Genomic DNA, 21,553 nt, shown 5'->3' on the forward strand with positions numbered 1-21,553 from the left:
AAGGGGAAGATGACCAAGTGTTTGTGCAAATTCCATAGCAGGAGTAAACAATCTGTTTTTAGACCTAACTGCCTCCTCTCACACACAGCCGCCAGGGGAGCAGCCTCATGTGAAACTGATTACTAATACACACTAACACCTGCTCTCTTTCATTAGGAACTCATGAAATATCAAACAAATGCTTTCATGGCATTTTCAGATATGTGCCAAATCTGGAGATGATGCAGCAAGGCACAAACGCACACACGCATGCACGCACACACACACACACACACACACACACACACACACACACACACACGCACGCATTCACACACACACACACACACACACACACACGCACACACACACACATACACAAACATACACACACACACACACACACACACACACACACACACACACACACACACATACACACACACACGCACACACACACATACACACACACACACACACACACACACGCATGCACTCACGCACACATACACAAACACACACATACACACACGCACTCACACACGCACACATACACAAACACACACATACACACACACACACACACACACGCACGCACGCACGCACGCACGTTTGATGCTGTAATCTGATCAAAAGACCAATATACTTTGTCTGAGGCAGGATTATTAAATAATTTGAATTCTATTATAGAACCTGCGCCAGAATAGCTGTTCTGATTCAGCAGAGACAAAGACAGGAGATCAAGGTTTCAATCTGGTATCAGGTGGAATTGTAACCACAGTGAGAAGCTGTAGCATCATGTAGAGCGTAGAAGTGGAAATGCTGTTTGCAACACAGACAGACACAACCTTTGTCCTGAGTGTGCAGTTCTTTCCTCTGTGTGTTTTTTCCAATACATTGGATCAAATTCCCCATCAAGTCAACACAGGGTGACAGATACCAGGAAAAAAAATAATACTGTAAAAAAAAACTCCTTCACTAGTCACTTTGCATCCTGACCCAGAGGAAGCATGTGTGCCATGACTCCTCTCCTCTCGACCCTCCGCTACTTCCTGTGAGCAGAGGAGAGGAGAGGAGAGGAGAGGAGAGGAGAGGAGTGGTGAGGAGAGGAGAGGAGAGGAGGAGAGGAGTGGTGAGAAGAGGAGTGGTGAGGAGAGGAGAGGAGAGGAGGAGAGGAGGAGAGGAGGGGAAAGGAGAGGAGAGGAGAGAAAAGGAGGAAAGGAGAAGAGGAGAAGAGGAGAGGAGGAGAAGAGAGGCGAGGAGGAAAGGAGGAGAGAGGAGGATATGAGACAAAGAGAGGAGAGGTAGAGAGAAGATAAAAGGAAAAGAAAAGAGAGAAAATAAAAAAAACTCCCTCTCTGGTCACTTTGCATCCTGACCCAGAGGAAGCATGTGTGCCATGACTCCTCTCCTCTCGCCTCTCCGCTACTTCCTGAGCCTAGCGGCAGGGTCAGGTGACCACTGGCAACCGTCGGGGCACAGGAAGTCAGATGTGACCACTGCAAATCGCACAGAGACGTGGAGTCACATTATCCACCAGTCCAGACACTGGGAGAGGCTGCTGTGCGGAAAATCTGACTGGGACTGGACGATTGGTCACCAGTGATGTCTCCCTGTTAAATATGCTGAGACTGAAAAGGGTGAATTACTGAACTCTGCTCTAACCGCCTGCAGACTCGATGACCTCACCTATAGCACAGGAGAGAAGATAAAAGCATAGAGCCATTAAAGTGACAACACAGCCTGATGTATTTCATTTCAGCACCACACCAACTGTATATGGCCATCATATGTATGGAGATGAATGTGGGTTAGGTGGTAAGAGTGCTTGTGAGGAGGAAAGGGAAGAGAGTGGAAGTGTGACCATAAACACAACCAGTTCTTCTCCCATATCCAGTTTCTTGCCTCATCTGTATCAGTGGTTCTCACAGTGTGGGGCAGGCCTCACTAGTGGGGAATAGAGACATGACAGGTGGGAATGTGTGTTTTATTTGTGCCTACCTTTAGTAATCAGGAGGATCAGAGGTTGAAAACAAAACAACAGAAACAGAGGAGTCATAAACAGGCCTACATATACATTAAAGAGTCATAAACAGGCCTATATACATTAATGAGTCATAAAAAGGCTTATATACATTAAAGAGTCATAAACAGGCCTATATACATTAAAGTACCATCAGATCCAGGGGACTGAAACAAGAAATGTAACGTGGAACCAAAATGTAAAAGTAATATTTAACGTGTTTAACGTTACCATTTTGCTGGGGTGATGGGGTCAAGTGGGGCTTGACAATCCCCCACCTCCAGAGTGGGAAATTACAGAAGAGAACCACTGATTTGTATTGTCAGACGTGTGGAAAAACATGTCCCAGAGTCTTCTGTTAGTGTATCACAGGGCAGCAGACTGGAGTCCTTTTTAACTCCCCATACCACAATATTGAGTAGCTTAGGGTTAGGGGTTAGAGGTTAGGGGTTAGGGGTTAGGCTCACGCCTGGGTATACATAGCACCAGGTTCATGTAGTTCCAGCTACAAAGTAAACAAAAGAAAGTAAAAGTAAGGACAAAAAGAGAATAAAAAAGTAAGAACTTTACATATATCATTTGACATAGCTACAAATACCTGAAATACTAGAAATACAAAAGTATGTACAAAGTACGATGGTTTGTGTCATCCCTCATTTACTGTTTGGAGCAGGGCTATTCATGAGAGGTATAAATGAAAACTCCAGGTCTTCACTGGATTATGAGCCTCTTGGAACAAACTGGGTACAGCTGCATCTCAACAACAACAGAGCCAGAGACAAGAGTGCTGAAGAACAAGAGTAGATAGCTCCATCTAGTGGTCGAATTGTCAAAATGCAGACAATTTGCAGATCAACAGTAATTGCATATCATGCCTGGTCTGTATGTAGTTTTTGCCTATTGTTTACACACTTTTTGCAGAATTTGGCTCATTATGTCAAAACTCAACACACAGCCAAATAAGACATAGCACTTGGAGATAAACAACTCACATATATGCCAAAATGAAACACTGCAATCGAAGCTCAGCAATCCTTTCTAAAAATGTCTCAAATCAACAGCAACACACGGATGTGTTTTTTTTTTTAACACTGCAGTCTTTGTGTTTCTATTTTTTTTGTCATTTTCTCGGACTCAGTCTTCTGTGAAACTCAAAAGCAGAATTTCTGCAGTAATCAACTGACATTTTTTGCAACAAAAGTTTTTACAAAAAAATCTTACAAAAACATTAGAGACATTCTAAATAAAAGTACAATCACACTTATCAGTGTAAGTGAATGTATTATAAACAAATAAAAAATGTAGTTACAAAACAAAAGTAAAAAAAAAAAAAAAACAATTACTGGAAAAATTGTATGTGTGTGTGGTGGGGGTGGGGTGGGGGCTTTATGGATCCTGCCACAAGTCTTCATTGACATCGCAGGTATTGTCTTCTCGGGCTAGGCAATGGAGAAAATATCACCTTGTGTGCCGTATGCACCATTGAACTGACCCCACCTCAATGTCTCTGCATCCCGTTTCCATTGCTTGCAAAAAAGGCATGCAGGTATGTGGTTGGTGGTCATATACAATGTAAAAGCACACAATTGAACAGGTACACACAATAACTTACCTGAAATGTATTTGTAGTGCTAAGCCTCAGACTGATTGGTGCTCAGTTTTCTCTGTAAGTGTTTTCAGGTATGTGTGTGGGTTTTACCAGATGCTTGCATTTTGAATAGAAGTGTTTTCTCAATGATAACAGGAGTATCATTTTTGAACAAAGTGTCTAATGCAAGAAATGTGTAGTGTTTTGCAATGTAAGAAAGGTATAGTGTTTCGCAAGTGTGTTGCAGAATTTAAAACAATGTACAAAGCAGAATATGTGTTTAAGCTATGGTTATGTGTTTAAAGTATGCTACAAGAAGTTTAGGTAGGCTTTGGTCTAAGCATTCGATTTTAGTGTGTAAGCAATGGGCAAAAACTGTAATATACATCCATGGCTATGGCATCTCAAAGACAGCAGATCCTTAGACAGTTCTTGAAGATCAAGAATAGATAACGCCATCTAGTGGTATAATAGTCAAAATGCAGCCTGGTCTTTCTAATGTACAGTACATTTATGGCTATGGTATCAGTCTTGCAGCAGTGAAAATATTGTCTTTCATCTTACTATCATCTGGATGATATATCTTGCCAAAACCTGAATTAATAGTTTGTCCCATATCAAATGTATGTTGGCCATTGTTGATAATATCTTTTGTTAGCCTATCCTAGACAGTGCCAGCATAATCTGCATTGCAAATCACACACACTGATGTAAAGATACTGAGGACCATCATAAACCAGTGGATGATTGTTGCTGCTTAATTATATTTTATAGCAAGGCTTTCAAAGCATTGTAGTAAAACAAATAGCAAAAATAGCAAAAAGCAAAATAAAAATAATGTTTTCTGCTAAATCTTTTTTTTTTTTTTAAAGCAAAGGCTATCTATTCAACTACTTTTAACAACATCTTCTTTTCTACAGAATCTCTTGATGTTCATGAAATAACTCCTCTTTCGGTCAGAACTGTCGATATGCATTCCTACATCGAGATGGAGCAACTAATTTGATTACTGTGGTAACACAAACCTGACTGAAAAGGGTCTATGTGTATATGATGACAGGCGCTTTATAGTGCACATGTAGTATTATTGGCAGTAATCTACAAGCCTGGCATCGCTGTTCTGTATGTCACTGAGTTAGATTAATAGAGTACAGTCTCAGATGAGAATTGATTGGTCCACTAGATTTCCTACCACATTTTCATGATCTGTGGTGAGTGGCTTAGGCAACTGCTGCTGTAGAGGTTTGGGAGGATGCTCTTATCAGAATGGATTTGGCTAAAACCACATACCCATTTAGGGAGTGGGAAAGGGCTTTGCTGAGGGGGGGAAGTGCAGCATATCACAGGTTTCTTTTCTCTCACTGGGTTTGATACATTCACCTTATCACACTCCACGCCAGCTAAACTCTTAAAAACTCAGTTTCCACTACCAGACCAAATACAAACACACAATTTACTAAATGTATTAAAAACTTTCAGCAACATGATGGCCGTAACCTTGACAATACTCAGTTCAGGCTTCTCAGGATGACCATATAAAATGCTTGGAGAGGCAATGCAGGTTCTCACCAGTCAAACGGAATCAACAGGGAGAGAAAGAGGAACATTCTTGTCTCGGCTAGTGGCTGTATGCTACTCTTATTTCAGAATACTGTCGGGGGTAACAGCAAGATCAGCACTGTTAAGTATGGAAAGTGTTTCACTCTTGTATGCTCAATGACAATTTGAGATATTTTTACAGAATAAATGAACACAATGCTCTTCAATTCATTATTTTTTAATTCATTTATTTTTTCCTTACATTTTATATAAAAAAGACTTTGTATGAGTATCTCTTCTGTAGGCAACAGTAAGCATCAGAGTCGCTCCAACCAATCAGCACTGAAATAATGTAACTCCTTCTCCTACACACACATACACACACGCACAGACACACACAGACACACACACACATACACACACACACACAAACACACACACACACACATACACACACACACACATACACACACACACACACACAAAGGCAATCACAGAATGGGTTGGATTTTAATGGCTGCAGTGATTTCAGGCCTTATAAGCAGAAGAGGATAGTTCTGCCCACTGCATCTATGAAGCCCTGGCAGGGAACCACAAATACACAGAGAGGAGAAGAGAAGAGAGGAGGAGAGGAGAGAAGAGAAGGAGAGGAGTGAACAAGAGAGGAGAGGAGAAGAGAGGAGGGCAGGAGAGAAGAGAAGGAGGAGAGGAGTGGACAAGAGAGGGGAAGAGAGGAGAGAGAAGGAGAGGAGAAAGAGAAGAGAGAGGAGAGAGGGAAAGGAGGAGAGGAAAAGAGAGGATAGAGAAGGAGAGGAGAGGAAAAGAGGATAGAGAAGGAGAGGAGAAATAGAGAAGGAGAGGAGGGGTCAGACCCATGGAATGCACATGTACAGCATGAGGTTTCTGTCATCATCACTTTTTTTTTTTTTTTGTGGGACTGTTAACCCTCCCCTTTTGCAGCATACATATCTGAGACCCTCTGGTTTTCTTCTTGAGTGCTTTCTCTTTCAAATAGATATATACGTTTATCTATACGTACGTTCTTTACATTAAGACGATAAAATGAAAGTCATGACAGGAGACAGCAGACCCCACTGTGCACACAGCTGCGGCCACACTCCGATGGGCACGGCACTCGACCACCTAACCTTGTGCTCCCACTAGGTAAGGTGGTAGGTGACCGATGGGCACGGCACTCAACCTCCTGACCTTGTGCTCCCACTAGGTAAGGTTGCCGAGTACTAAAGGCTGGCAGGCCTACACTGATCCAGACCAAACATGCACACAGGGAGGGCACGCATGGATAGATTATTACAAAGGCAAAACAAACAAACAAACAAACAAGGACAAGTTATAAACAAACAGGGTGGGGGAAGGGGACAACATACATACTTTTTATCATTTCATGATATGGAACGAGATCGCCATACAGAACTAGCGTGCTCTCTTACTGACAGCATTGATTGCTGTGCCACATAGATTGCCCCCCCCCCCACACACACACACTGGCAGCCATTGAAATCAGCATCACTTCTCATTTGACAACAGGGGAGGGCAGCTCCCGCCGCCATTTAGATCTCTGAATGTTCTAGTGAGACTTCAGAAGGGGGGTAAGTGGGGGTGATGACACAGGCTTGGTAGGCAGCCCAATGCCAGTGACGTCCCATGGCACTGCACGGCACAATATCAGAAATAAAAATTCACCATAACCAAAACAATATGTCCCTATAATGACATTCATATTCATACAAAATAACAATGAAAACAAAAAAACAAAAATAAAAACAATGAATGTGAAATGATTTAGTTTGAAGAGGTGCCCAAAAAGGCCATTGTGTTCTCATTTGCCAACTCCGTTTTGATTATGGAATACATTACACGGCAAAAGACAAACAACTAACAAACAAACAAACAAAAACATTGTTTCCTTAGTGTCATGCTCACTAATGAGTAAAAGAGAATTTATCCAATGTCCTGATGATCTGAACTTATACAGCATATTTCAACAGGGGGGTCATAGATGTCAATGACTTTAAACATTAAACAACAGCTTTTTAAACCTCACAGTCATATCCACAGAAACAAAAGACACATACATACTCTGCCCCGTACCAACGGCAAAGAAAATAGCTAATAAAATGATACGACTGTCAAAATGGTTGGAACTTTGTGAAAATGTCAAATCCAAAAGCACCTGTATGAAAAAGAATACAACCCACTGACATGCGCTGATGAGCAGCTCACACATTCCTTTGCTGAGGCACACTCAGAACTACATAGAAATTCATTCTTTAGTGCACACACACACACACATACACGCGCACACACACAGACACACACACACACACACACACACACACGCACACACACATACACACGCACACACACACACGTGCGCACAAATACATGCACAAACATTCACACACACACATGCGCACACACACACACACACACATGTGCGCACACATACACACACACACATTCACACAGTCACATATAGACTAAGAACAGTTTTTTTTTTGTCTTTTCAGGTTTCACATAATTTAGCACAAAAAAGTTTTTTTTGTTACCACTTCAAAACATCTCCAAAGACTTTTCCTTTAAATATTTTACTCTAATTAACATATAATAAGTTTGACTTGAAGCTTTTTAAGATCATTGCCATAATATTTGTAATATCTAAATGGACATTTTTCTGTGATGTCAGGTCAATGGGGGCAAATTAAAACAATTTGAGGCAAATGACTGGGGAAATGAATTGATGTCATTGGAATCATCACACACTCCAGCTTTTGTCCCCTTTGTTTGAAAAGAGAATATTGCTATTCAATCTACAATTTTAATCTGAATTGGCTACGACAACACTTGGTGACTTGATTAATGTGACGTGCACAGTCTGACGTTCAAGTCTATATTTTAAAAGGAAACTACATCGCCACCTACTGCAACATGTACACTGAAACGGCAAATAGCTAACCGCTGTCTAGCGGGATTAAAACAGCAACGTAACAGTGTCATTGTGCAAATAACGGTTAAGAGTTACCGTTGTCAAGGTGCATGCATTGTACATGGAGACTTTGTGTGAAGTGCACCCACCATTAAGTAAAAAAAAAAAAGAAAACCAAAAAACAATAATTTCATCAAACGAAAACGTATATCAGACTTTTAGACAAATAACAACATAGAGTGGGTATCATTTGTCCAGTATAGCCTCACATTTCAGAAGTCATACTCTTTTCCCAAATTATACTCAAATAAAACCAATTTGGGGTCAGTCATCAATAAATTGCATCACAGCTCCTGTGTTTACCGCTACAGTTGGGTGTAATAGATAAGGAGCTCTTGCTAGCTGTAGTGGCACTGTGGTTCATAGACAAGAAAGGATAAAAAGCCACCGAAGGAACTAAAAGAACATTTGGCCTGGTTTCAGACCAGTTTCCCCACTCACAATACAAATCAAGCTTATTACGTGCATACAGGCGTATCAAGCAGTGTGCTCACTCTTTCTCGCGCTCACACACACTCACGCTGTTCGTGATGAACTCTTTTACAGTACATTGTAACCAAGTATCTCCAGGATTTTAGTTAGGTCTGCTTCACACTGTAGGGTGACGCCAGTGGCCTCTGGTGACCAGACATTTATTTTTTCCTATCCTTATTTACTAGTTTGTTTGTTTTCTTGGGCGGCCAATTCCCCTGTACCATCTCTGGTCAACTCAGCAACAGACAGTGAGCCTCTGCACATTAAATTCACTGGTGGTGAAGCCACATGCGTAGGCAACATTTTCCAGCGTCCACTAAGCCAGGGTGAAACAGGAAACTATGACCTACACACGCCTCGTCATACTAGGGCTGGGAGATATGACCTCAAGTCAGTACCAAGATACTTTCCAACAGTTAGGCTACTTCAGGAACAATGATATATATTTTTTAGAATATTTGTCACCTTTCTTTGAACTGTAATGGATCAATGATTTGATTGATTAATAAATATGGTGGCCACCACACTGAATGTAAGACAGTGGTGAGAAAGGTGTGACACTCACTCGTGCTGATGGTGTCTCGTACTTTGTTAAGAGTGCAGAATGTAATGGCACGGAAGAGTTGCCGCTACCGACACTTATAAACCGGAGCTGACGTTTATCCAGAAATGCATTCTGCGGTCAGTAAGAGCTTCTCATCAGTGATATGAGGAAATGTTTGGTATATCTCCCAACCCTACAGTGCATCATGCCCTCCCCCCTCTGACATATTAAAGTATTCTTTTGATCCATTATTACTTGGTATGTTTTTCTAAGGCCAGGCCAGATTTTTTTACGAGATATGTTGCTTTCATATTTCAGACTGGCCCCTAAAGCCCATATTTCTAATCACTCCAATTACAAAATTCATCAGTGACAGTTACGTTTCACGTTCTACCTGTCAACATTACGCAACGCTTATCCATAATAACAATAATGATGATAATAATAATAATAGCATTAGTAATAAAACAATCTACTCATCGACTGAGTTGATTCTACCCTTCAATTTCAATCTAGTGAAAATCTTGTGCAAAACTTCTGCAGAGGTGCTGGACTTAGACTTCGGTGGGGAGCTCTAGTGCATCTGGCCCAGACAGGAGGCACACCTGCTGGCACGGTGGCCGATCGAGGCTCTCTTCAGGCGGACTGGGGGGCTCCTCCTCCTCCTCCTCCTCCTCCTCTTCCTCCTCACCTCTGCTCTCAGGGCGTGGATCCTCCACGGACAAGGGCGAGCTCTCACCCGAGCTCTGCTTGCTGGTGGCCAGTTCGTGGCCCCCGCTCTCCGTGTCTCCCTCCTCTCCTCCTCCCCCCTGGCCGGGCCCAGTGACCTCCTTGCACTCCCGCTCCGCTTTCTCAGCTGTGGCGTGGGACTGGACGGCGCTGGCCTCCATCTGGCCGATCTGGTAGTACAGCAGTGGAGCGGCGGGCTGGTCTTTCAGGAGGCAGCGCTCCTGCTGCTCCTGCGGCTGTGGCTCTCGCTGCGCCTCCTTCTCCTGCTCCTCCTGCTGCTCCACAGGCTGCAGCGCTGCCTCCTGCTGCTCCTCTTGTTCCTCAGGCTGCAGCGGCGCCTCCTGCTGGCCCACGGGCTCCTGTGCGATGCAGAGCAGCGCTGTGCCCCCAGGGAAGGCCCCCTGGATCAGCATGCCCTCCACGGCCTCCGCCCTGCGCGCCTCCTCCACCAGCTGGCCCGCCAGGAGGCAGAGCGTGGGCTCCTCCTCGTGCTGCACCTCCATCTCCAGCGCCACCACCTCCTCCTGCTCCTGCTCGCGCCTCCTCCGCTCGCGCTCCTCGGCGCTCTGCAGGTGCAGCACGGCCGTCTCGTTCTCGCGCTCCAGGCTGTCGTGCTCGGCCAGCAGAGCCTGGACCGCCCGCGCGTCCGCCTCCAGCTCCGAGCCCGGGGACAGTGAGGGGGACGGAGACATGGACGGGGACGGCGTGGGCGCCTCGGGGTCGTCCTCCAGAACCTCGCCCAGCAGCCCACGCTTCTCCAGGTCCAGCTTCATGATGGTGTGCAGGTAGTGCGTGCGCACGCGGAGGGGGTTGAACTCGATCCGACCGGCGCCGTTGCCACAACCCTCCCGCGAGCAGCCACAAGGGAACGACATCCTGTCCACCTGGTAAAGACATGGCGGTCATTTTAAGCACAAGCATCACATTCAATAGGTATGTCAGGCACCTCATTACAAATCAGCTGCTCATACATATCATACACAGTGTTTGGAAGTAAATGAATACATGTATTCCGGATTACATATTTTAAATACAAATTATGAGCAACTGTATTTAAATACAGTTACAATATAAGTCGGTGGTATTCAGAATACAGTACATGATAAATTCTAATCATTAAAACATGTACGCCATGCCTTTTCAAACTCAAATTAAAATATTTGTTGACACTATGAGTCTTACAACTTCACATAACCTCACATAACTGTTTCATCCACTGCTAATAAAATATAATATAACGTTCATGTAATCCAAAGTATTAAAAATATGTTACTCACTTTGAGTAAGCTATTGGAATATGTTACAAAATACATTGTAGGGCATGTATTCAGTAATCTGTAGTGGAATACATTTTAAAAGTAACCCTCCCAACACTGATCATACATACATACAGTACATATTTCAGGCGAGAACTTGACTCTTTCAGTGAAGTGCCCTCTCTAATTCATTATACATAGGTTTCCATGCAACATCACAAAAACATGTGTGCGCATCTAAGGGACAGAAAGCAGCATAGAACAGTATGGAGAAGCATAGAGCAGAAAAGATTACTTGGAGTTGTGTTGTAACCGCACCAACCGAAACAGCAATGGTTAAAGAATGTTCTATATTCCTTTTTAAAGTGTATATTTGGGGCTTTTTTCACTTGGTTATGATTGGATAGTGAAGAGACTGATAGGAAGTGAGTGGGAGAGAGAGATGCGGTGAGATTGGGAAATGACCCGGGTCAAACTCGAACCTGTGTCCCCGTGGACACTTGGGCCCGAATGGTACGGAGCTGTAGCCAGTTCTGACACAGCACTCCCGATTTATGTAGGGCTGTACAATGTGACATGTCATACATACGACACAAAAATCAGTGATATTAATCTAATATCAGTGGATATTTAATTTGGACCTTCCGCACATTCAGACATGACAAACGAGAGAAGTGATATGTGGAGCCGAAAGCCCAGGGTGCGAGTGTAGCCTGTGACAGTGACAGTGTAGCTAACAGGCTATAGGATTATAGATCCAATTCTGTAACAATAACAATGTTATCATTATTGAGTCAGCAAGAGTATACAAACCATGCCAAATCTAGATTACAGCAGCCGACTATTAGGTCAGCTTTATAACGCTGTGGCCGGCCAGTGAGCGCTTTTTGCCCCATGGCTACACGTGCATCTAGTAATTTTGGTTAACGGGAAACCCGTCTGTATGAGTGTAGAGCGGATGTCCAATTAGCTTTCTGGTTGACAGTAAGTCTGTCCAGAGAAATGTGTCATCCCCATGAGACGCTGGGCGAACAGAGCTGGTGTGTGAGTAGGAGACTCTGAGGAGCACTGATAGAGCGCAGGGGAGAGGACAGAGGGGGCAGCCACAGAGCGTGAAGCTAAACCAACAGACAAATGCATCTCACATGGTGTGCAAGAGGGCAGAAAAATGACAGGAATGTTGCAGACACACTAAACAATGCAAAGATACACACACACATACACACACACACACACACACACACACACACACACACCTATCATGACTGTACAATCTCTAAGTGAAGGTCTGATATTTACAAACGGATACACACTAATCAATATAGGTCACATGGCAGAAGATTCTACAACGGCTCTACCACTTCTCATCTCTCTATCTACTCCCCAGTCTTTAGAGGCTTGCTGATCACTGGAGCAGTTGCAGGGATTTGCATAAGCCACACCTATGCTTTGACTGGGCAAGCACGAAGATCAGCACGGTCTCTGTGCTCTCTATCTGATGATAACCCTGGGCAGTGGCGCTCACCTGGCATTTGATGCCCGCCTGGCTGCAGCCGCAGTGGCGTGGGTCGCAGTAGAAGCGACAGTCGCAGCCGCACTCCTCGCGCGAGAGACGGATGGTGCGCAGCTCGGCCTTCTCACGCGCGTCGATGCGGTTGATGCCCGAGGCGCGTAGGAGTGCCCGGCGGCGTTTGGTGGGCAGCGGCTGCAGGAAGAAGCAGTCGTCCACCTCCACGCTCTCCACGTCCAGGTCCTCGTCCGACACGTCGTCCAGGGTGAGGAGCTCGGCCTGGGCGCACTCCACCGTCCCGTTACGGGTCAGCTGGAATAGAGAGGGGTGTCAGGAGAAAGACGCGGCCATCAAGTTTGAAAGAATGACTCATCTTTTTAAAAACTTACAGGGTGTGCAATTGAAGCGCTCCATTCACAGAGTATAAAAATGGTTACTGGTAGCCTGGAAGCCAGCCCGAATGTACCACGCCCACAAAATTTGAGGTCAGGAAAGTCAGTCTGGTCTTGCTCCATTAAGAAGCCTCTAAGCCTGTATGAGAGCTGTGCACACCAATGAAATCATCTGGGAGGGCTTTATACGATGATGGACAGATGACCAGCGGTGCCTAGTCATTCTCGTCACCTGAGTGCACTTCGGTTGATTTTGTTTACAACATTTGTCGAGAAGAAGGATGTTTTGGCTGTTCTCCCTACAGGATTCACATATTTCGTTGTTCTGATTGGTTAGGTATATCCAATTGAGCGCAGAGGCATTTCCCCCCTGTATCGGTTCAAACACGCCCCATAATCATGTCCCAATGGAGCAGCATCAGACTCAAATTCTGAATCACACTGGCTATGTCAGGTAGGGCATCGCTATCACATCTGCTGCAACCAGTTCCATTGATTATAGTGGAAGCTAATTGTTGCAGCACCCACTCTTAAAGGAACGCTTTAATTATGTGCCTGGTGTAGTCTGCCTGTTAGATTTGATTTCATTATTCTTAAGTGCTTAAACGACAAACAATCATGGCCGTAAAGTGTTGCAGGACTATGAGAACACCATTTGAACTGCATTTACCACCACAATTCTTCATTATTGTGTATTTGGAACTGAGGCTTCCAGTAAGCACACGTCAAGTCCTGCAACTGACTTTCATTGAAATGCACTACTCAGACTTCCAAGATGGATATAACTGTCCTTCCTGTCCTTCCCCCCCTCGACATCTTCCTCCTCCTCACCTTCATCTTGCGGGCGTTGAGCTTCTCCTGGCGCAGGTGTTGGCGCAGGATGAGCCTGTGGCTGCTCTCCTGCTCGCGGGCGAACTCGCCCAGCGTGTAGTGGCGGATGTCGCAGTGGTGGCGCGCCATGCCCAGAGAGCTGCCCCCCTGACTGGGCACGCTGGTGAAGCCCTGGCGCCGGGAGAAGTAGTACACCGTCACCGAGTCGAAACGCACGCGCTTCCGCCCCAGCGCCGGCCGCGGGCGCCTGAGGATGGAGGTCGCTGTGTGACGGAGAGATAGAGAGACAGAGAGGGAGGGTGGAGAGAGAGAGAGACAGAGAGGGGTAGAGAAAGAGAGAGAATGAGAGAAAGAGAGAGGGAGACAGAGAAATAGAGAGTGCGAGAGATACAGAGAGATAGAGAGACAAAGAGAGGGGGGGAGAAAGAGAGAGACAGAGACAGAGCAGTAGAGAAAGAAAGAGAGAGAATGAGAGAAAGAGAGGGAGACAGAGAGAGTGCGAGAGATAGAGAGAGAGAGAGAGAGACAGAGAGTGAGACAGAAAAAGAGTGAGAGAGACAGAGAGAGATAGAGAAAGAAAGAGAGACAGGGGAGAGAGAAGAGAGAGAGAGAAAGAGATAAGGAGATGGATATTAGACGGAGAGTGCTGATAAACTAAAAAACATTACTCTACACATCAACAAGTTAATAACAGAGAGCATGATTGACAGACTCTGCCTCCACACGAGCTCTCCAGCTTAGCAATCACACCGTGAGTCCTTGAAACCCACAGCTCAACTGTGCGAAAGCTCAAAGGCCCGCTGCCAGCATGTTATCAGTCTGGAGTTTATCAAAATATAATCCTCCTACACTATATAGCCACCAGCAGCTACACTCCTGAATGTTGAATGGGCCAGATATCCACCTTGATCTTGTGTCCACACTACATCAAACCACCAGTCGCCTCCTCAGAATTATACTGTTCTATCTGCGTCCAGACCGGTTCTGAGATATCCAGTGTCAAAGCTTCTGCATTCCAAATGGTAAAACTGATGTGGAACAAGTCTCTTTAGATATAATTTCCTAAAATGCATACAACTTTAAACAAAAAAAGTAACAAACAAACCACACAAATAAGAACATGTGAATAACCATGATGACCTCTACCACAAGTCCGACCCCGTCCCCCTAACTGTGTCTGATCTGACCTGGGCTGGCCTTACGCGTGAGGGAGCTGGAGGGGGCATTGAGACTATCGCAGCTGTCTGCGCTGTCGCTACTGGAGATGTCATCGTCGGAGTCCTTGGGCGTGGAGAAGGGCGAGCCGCTGTCCACCTCCTCGAATTTTCGCTTCAGGCCCAGTGTCCCCACTGTCTCCATGGAAACTCAGCGTCTGCGAAAAGGGAAAAAAAGAGAAAAAAGGCACAGAGGCCAACCGGCAGGTTTTTGAGTGACGGACGAGGCAGGCGGTCCAGAATGCGCTTAATAACTTCAGGTAAATGCGATTACTTGGCCACCAGGCAGACCTGGGCAGCTGAGGGACGGATAAATGATTCAGTTAATCAGCAGCGCCGCAGTAAATATCACTTATAGGCCAGAACTGCACCTTAACTTTAACACACACTGCTTCAATATGGAATTACTTTAAAGTGTGTGTATGTCTTTCTGTGTGTGTGTGTTGGGCCTTAGATCAAGCACAGGTGGCATTACCATCAATCACTCTCAACCTACCCTGGCGAGCTCCAAATTGATTTTCTACTTTACTGCCGACAGTCAGCAATACACATCAGCATAAGTGTAGGCCTATATTCTGAAAAGCAATGCAAAATATTTAACAATATCTTTGGCAGGCCTTGTGGAAAAGACCCCTGTTCATCACTTGTAAGATCTTGTAAGTCTTAAAACTGCACAAATGGAATGAGAACTGAAAATGCCCGATCATTTCCAAGAAATGGAACGGAACCAATTGCATAATACTACAATCAGTTAAATCTTGATCATGTTGGAGCACAGTGGAACTAATCTCTTTAAGATTTGTGTTGCTGATCTACTGGCGTAAATCACAGGTGCTTTGTTAAATACTTTGATAAACACTTTGACTTGTACTAAGAATGTCAACACTCTTATCCTCTATGACAGATGCAATAGTCATTCCTAGCTGAGGGCTCCTCTGTAGAGTAGCAATTTTATACTCTTTCTATAAGTTGCTTTGGATAAAAGCGTCTGCTAAATGAATTAATGTAAATGTAATGTATGTAAATAGCATTATTAAAAAAAAAAAAAACATTGAAGCCCCTGCAAAGTAGAGCTAGTGAGTGATGCCCCTGGTGGTCCTGTTCTCAAGGCAGGGCACTCCCCTCATCGCCAACACCACACTCTGGCTTTGAGATGAGATGGTTTCTTAGGCACAGCTGATGAGTGGGGTATATTGAATTCACTCATACTCATTAACGTCAGGTTATCAAGGGGTCTTCAATGCAGCAATCCCCCTCTATTCCCCAAGAAGGTGACATCACCTTTGGCTCTGCTTTCATCTGTATTCTTGCCTCATCCCTCTGTTCTCTCCCTCGCTCCCTCCCTTCCTCCCTCTCTCTCCTCTTCCGTCTAGCATGACAAGCTTGCTTGGAAATGATCTGGCAGCAAACATCGCCATGGCAACTGGGAAAGCACAGTTTACAGCAAAATGGCCTTGGAAAGACAGCTTTTTCTTCCTGTCTTCTCTTCTCCTTTTTCCCTCTGAACGTGGTGGAACCTTCCAGACAACAGGCCTTTGCTGTCTGTAGTCAGAGGTCTGGCCAAGTGACAGGGTCAGATGGGGCTGAGCCAGGACGTTTACCAGGCAACCCTCGGCTTTGCCCCCACACACGCACGCACACACACACACACACACACACAAGCTTTCGGGTATCTCAGTGGTAACTGTTGCTGGTTTCCAGTGTTCTTTCAACAATATTTTCTTCTTGCTAAATAAATGACCCATGAGCACACTTGCAAATCCTATGATATGGCTAAAAATCTATTCAAGGGAGACATTTAATAGGTGCATGATATAAATGTCTGAAGGGGTGCGATATGTTTTTTCTTTATTGTATAAACAACAACAACAACAACAACAAAATATGACATCAAGGGGCACAGTTTGTTTATTGGCAGGATAACTCATAGGGAGGGAACTACACAAGTCTAATCAGTTTATTATGAATGGGTTGCAACCATGGCAACACATGAACCAAAAGACCATTAAGCTACCTTTCATATTCTTGTAGCCTTGAGATTTTAGAAAGCCTAAATATAGCTAGTGACATTGCAAATGGTACGGAAATCAACTATTAGCTTCATTACACTTCATGGTACAGCACGTCATAACTGTATACTGCAGACACCACTATCACACTGTGTTGCTGGTTCTCCATCACATGCAACACCAAAGACATTCATAAAGAGCATACTAAAAAAACCTGGTCACTGGCATTGGAATGTGAAGTTTAATGTCAGATGTATGGTTTTGCAGTTAAGACCTGAATAAGCATCAACTGACTTCGACTAGGCATAACTAAGAAACAACTACTATTATTTGTATTCTTATTAGGCTACATGACTTTAATTCATACTATTAATTGTAATGTTTATTGATGTTATTGTGAGTTGCTTTGGATAAAGGTGTCTGCTAGGAACCATAAACATAAACTAAACCTTTAATACAACAACATAAGTTTAATTGACAGTTGGGGTATCAGGTTATTTCTGCTATTCAGTCTTCTGACGTTTGGTGGTTTTGTTTTAAAATTTGCCTGTGATACTGTGGGTAGTGGTTTGGTATATCATGGAATATTTTGACATCCCTTCATGTTGTAGCCTGAATGGACATGGTTGTTTAGGTAGGTAAACATACAGTACAGTAGGTAACAGGCCAAAGTCATCGCAGCAAGTCTGGCTCATGACATGGCTGAAGTTGTTATGGTTAGTAGTTGTCTGATAAAATACAATACCAAAAATGCATTCCATAGAGCAAATTAATTCCATTAAATGTGATACTATTCTTCAAACATAAATGTCTTTGTACTCAGCTGACTAATGGTAATTAGCTCAGTTATCCATGTATTGGTAAGGGATTGGGTGGGGTGGGGAAGGCGGGTTTTAAGGGAACATTTGACCGCTGTGTATAAGACAAATGTTATGTATGCTTCCCTATGTTCAAAGCTCAATAAACATTGCATTACAAAAAAGAATGTAATACTAGGCTACTTTAAAAAAAGAAAAGCCCAAACAAAGCTTTAATGAGGTAGTTTTCCATGTGCTTGTGACTCCAAACCAGACAGTTGACAAAAATAAATCCATAACCATTTAAAACAGCTGTGTTCAGGGGTCTCAGCACTGGGTTATTTATTTTGTGTGTCAATATCAACAGAGAACTTTGTGTTCCTATTTTTATTCCACTCATTGGCTAGATGTCTATGGACATATGCATTTACATAAATGTGGCTGAATATAAAAATTCTGTATGTAAAAACGTATTACTGTATGAAAGCACACTAGACAACATGGTCTGGCATGTAGTAGTACATATATTTCTTTGCCAATATGACACATACTGTATGTAAGGCACTGGATACATTACACACATTAATGTTTAATGTAGATAATATATATATAGTTTATTCATATGTAATATAGCAATAACATTCCAAGACTTGTCCTTGATTTTGCAGATCTTTCCTTCACCCTCATCTCATTTAAGCAGAGGCAACCGCACACAGATGGCTGACCTCCAGATGATTTGTTTCGACTGGAAAAAAGCAAACTGTCTGGTCCAAAAGAGGAATGCAATGACTCCTACTCACCCTGCCCATCACCACCTATAGTCTGCAAAGAAGTAGGGATGGTTCCTGATCATGATGCATATTGAAATGTAAAAATAAACTATAGGACAATAGAACACCCAGGAACTAATTCATCACATGGATCAAACCAGTGAGTCAGCAACAGAATTGCACAAGCAGACTGACTGAAAAATGCTCTTGGTGTGTTATAAGTCATTGTATTTTATATCAAAAGGCTTTAAAATCCCTCCTACCTCACAAAACCCTCAAATATTCCATAATTTGGACACTTAAAAATGCAAACATACTATGTTGAGGCCTATCCAAATTGCTATACTTGCCAGCATACTTATAAGTGTATATGCAAAGCAGGACAGGGTAAACCTCGGGCAATGAAGCCCAACAAGTCCTGCTCCTCAGGCTGAACTACGTGCAACACTACATCCACTCATCCAGCTGTGTGAAGGATTAGACTACACGCACCAAAACGTGAGCAATGTGGGTCGCCCCAGTTAGCGGCGTCTAGCCTTCACGGTGCTGGGGGTAGGTCACTTAATCCAATGCATCACATATTCAACACGAATCTTGAAAATGGGTCGTACAATCTCAACATTTACGTAGGGTCAAGGACTACTTTGGCTTTGGCAAAAATATATTCTGACATATAGCCATGTTTCATCTGAACCTCAAAAGGATGGAAGCCTCATCACTAGTTTCTTAGTGGGTCTCATTACCCACCATGCAGTATGGGGTGTGAAGGGCAAAGCATGCAAACCTTGTTGAGGTAGTAAACTGTGGAGGTGTTAGATAAGGCCAGTTTATTGGTTTGGTTCATTAACATAAACTGCAGTACAGTGAGGTTATCAAATGAAATGTACATGACAATACCCCTGCTATGAAGAAGTTACACACACCTACTACAGACAAAGCTTATATGCTCCTATTGCATGTTACAAATACCTAAACCCCTCAACCTGGCAGGCCAACACAATGACAACAGATGCCATGGACTACTTGAGGTAGACAAGCCTGCGAGGTTATGATCATTAAGGCTAATTGAGGATTGACAGCACCTCAGGCTGTTTCACGGTCTGGTCCAGATATCAAAGGCTTGGGAAGCTTACCTGAGCTACACCACCATGGTCTCTCCAGAACATAGGCCTATATTTACGCATACTTCAAACTCACCTCATTTGCACATTTGTGAAGTTCAACAATAGCCCAACAGCTGTCGTAGAGTAGGCTAGTAGCGTCACTGGGGACCTTTTAGACGTCTGGTTATAGCGAAGCAGGAGTAAGGGAACAGTTGTCCGTTCACCTGACTGCCTACATAGGCTAATTCGAGTGACCGGTCGAGAATGGTCACTCACGTCAAAGCCCTGGATCTTTCATTCCTGAAGAGACCAGTCCAGCACAGCGTGACAGCGCAGAAACTCCTAAACAATGGGTTGGAAGCTATGCTTCCTCTCCATATAATTTATCGCACAAACTGGCGTAACTGCTAATGATAGCCACCCAGATGCCTTACCTTACGCAGGAATAGCCTTTGCCGACGGTTCCGCTGTTCACCGTTGTATCAGCAGCAACAATCGACATAAAATTTCCTTTGGTTATGGCAGTATGGTTTTTTCTTTTCTTTTCAAACTCCACACGATTCTCTGATTTCACAGTTTGCCACCTTCGCAGGCTGTAGGCTAGATGTCTATGATAAAGAAACGTAGGTTGATCTGTTGAAAATGGATTGCAATGTTGTGCTCGTTGATCCGTTGCGAAATTTATACATTGCACTAGTCCACACAAAAATACATATGAGCAGAAGAGACAGGAAATTAGTCTTGATTTTTGGATTTGTGCAAGGAAAATGTATCGTCGTTCACAATTGCACAAAACGAGAACACAGGGCAGGCGATGCGGGCGGAGGACTTCATTTAATTTTTAAAAATCTATTTTGTGTTAACAATGGCTTATGTGTAAAGCCTTGTCTTCTCAGCCCGGCGTTTAATGATTGCTTTTGTAAAACAAGCCACCGAGGTTTCGTGTCCCTTTTCCTCTCCGAGGGCGTGTTAAATCTCCGGCGAAGTTTTACGTCCCAGAATGAGCACAGACTTTAAAATTTCTGTCCAGATAAAATTATCCCTTGAAACTGTGCAAGATCTGCCAATTTTTTTGTTGAAGCCTCTGTCGCCCGCTCCCCTGCCCCGGTCTGTTACAACGTAACAATAGAGTTTGGTATGCTACACAGTAGAAATATATACTCATTGTGACATCACAGACATGCCACTGTAGAGACCGCTGGGAAACGTAGGCTGGTCCAAAATTAAAGGGTTCTTTGTTCGAGGTTTCAAGAGTGATTCATTATAGAAGGCCTGTATTTGCTCAGGCAGGCATTGCTGTGTATAACTGTCGATGAGAGATTTGACGATATATTTTTTACTTAGTAGAGATTCTAAGGCTTCAGACATTAAAGCAAAGTCAGACGTTTAGGATAGCCTACCGTCCTCAAGAATAGCCCATCACCGGCAAATGGTTTTCATACAGACGATTTGAAGATTCAATTTAATCAGAACACACATTTGATCTACCAAAAGGACAAATAGTGGTTAATCAAGAACGTGCATCACGATGACAGTCCACTGTTCCACACAAAATTAAATATTTCCACGCCCTGGGGCTCCATGTCCTACTACATTTCCCAGGTACACATGGCCCAGTGCCTGAAACCTCGGCCAGCTGCTACTCAACATCACGTGAGAATGGTGTAGTAGGCCTACCATTACTGGTCAGTGCTAAATACTGTTTAACTTTTCGACAAGTTGGTGGTCTGCAAATTAATCTTTGTTAAAAAATAAATGTTGGCTACACGGCCCCAATTTAGCTACGAG

At 43.8% G+C, this 21,553-nt stretch overlaps 1 protein-coding gene across 2 annotated transcripts; it reads right to left on the reverse strand.

Annotated features, from left to right (window-relative positions):
• Window positions 1-7,622: 7,622 nt before the first annotated feature.
• Window positions 7,623-21,131, reverse strand: csrnp2 (cysteine-serine-rich nuclear protein 2). Of its 2 annotated transcripts, none has more exons than XM_042097310.1 (5): window positions 20,200-21,131; window positions 15,075-15,244; window positions 13,873-14,135; window positions 12,665-12,961; window positions 7,623-10,767 (listed from the first exon to the last, which is right to left on the reverse strand). In XM_042097310.1, the coding sequence occupies exons 2-5, from the start codon at window positions 15,229-15,231 to the stop codon at window positions 9,709-9,711; spliced, it is 1,776 nt and encodes a 591-aa protein (XP_041953244.1). In that variant the 5' UTR covers window positions 15,232-15,244; window positions 20,200-21,131; the 3' UTR covers window positions 7,623-9,708. The 2 variants fall into 2 exon arrangements, with proteins under 2 accessions (XP_041953244.1, XP_041953243.1); XM_042097309.1 differs by having other exon boundaries at window positions 15,060-15,244.
• Window positions 21,132-21,553: the final 422 nt, after the last annotated feature.

The sequence above is a fragment of the Alosa sapidissima genome, chromosome 7 (genome assembly GCF_018492685.1).
Source record: "Alosa sapidissima isolate fAloSap1 chromosome 7, fAloSap1.pri, whole genome shotgun sequence".
Lineage (NCBI taxonomy): Eukaryota > Metazoa > Chordata > Actinopteri > Clupeiformes > Clupeidae > Alosa > Alosa sapidissima.

Excerpts from the sequence above, each read along its gene's own strand:
- csrnp2 (XM_042097309.1), bottom strand. The coding sequence starts at position 15,231 with ATGGAGACAGTGGGGACACTGGGCCTGAAGCGAAAATTCGAGGAGGTG. Across the intron at positions 12,962-13,872 it reads TCAACGCCCGCAAGATGAAG|CTGACCCGTAACGGGACGGT; the intron begins GTGAGGAGGAGG and ends TCTCTATTCCAG. Across the intron at positions 10,768-12,664 it reads AGGCGGGCATCAAATGCCAG|GTGGACAGGATGTCGTTCCC; the intron begins GTGAGCGCCACT and ends TGTCTTTACCAG.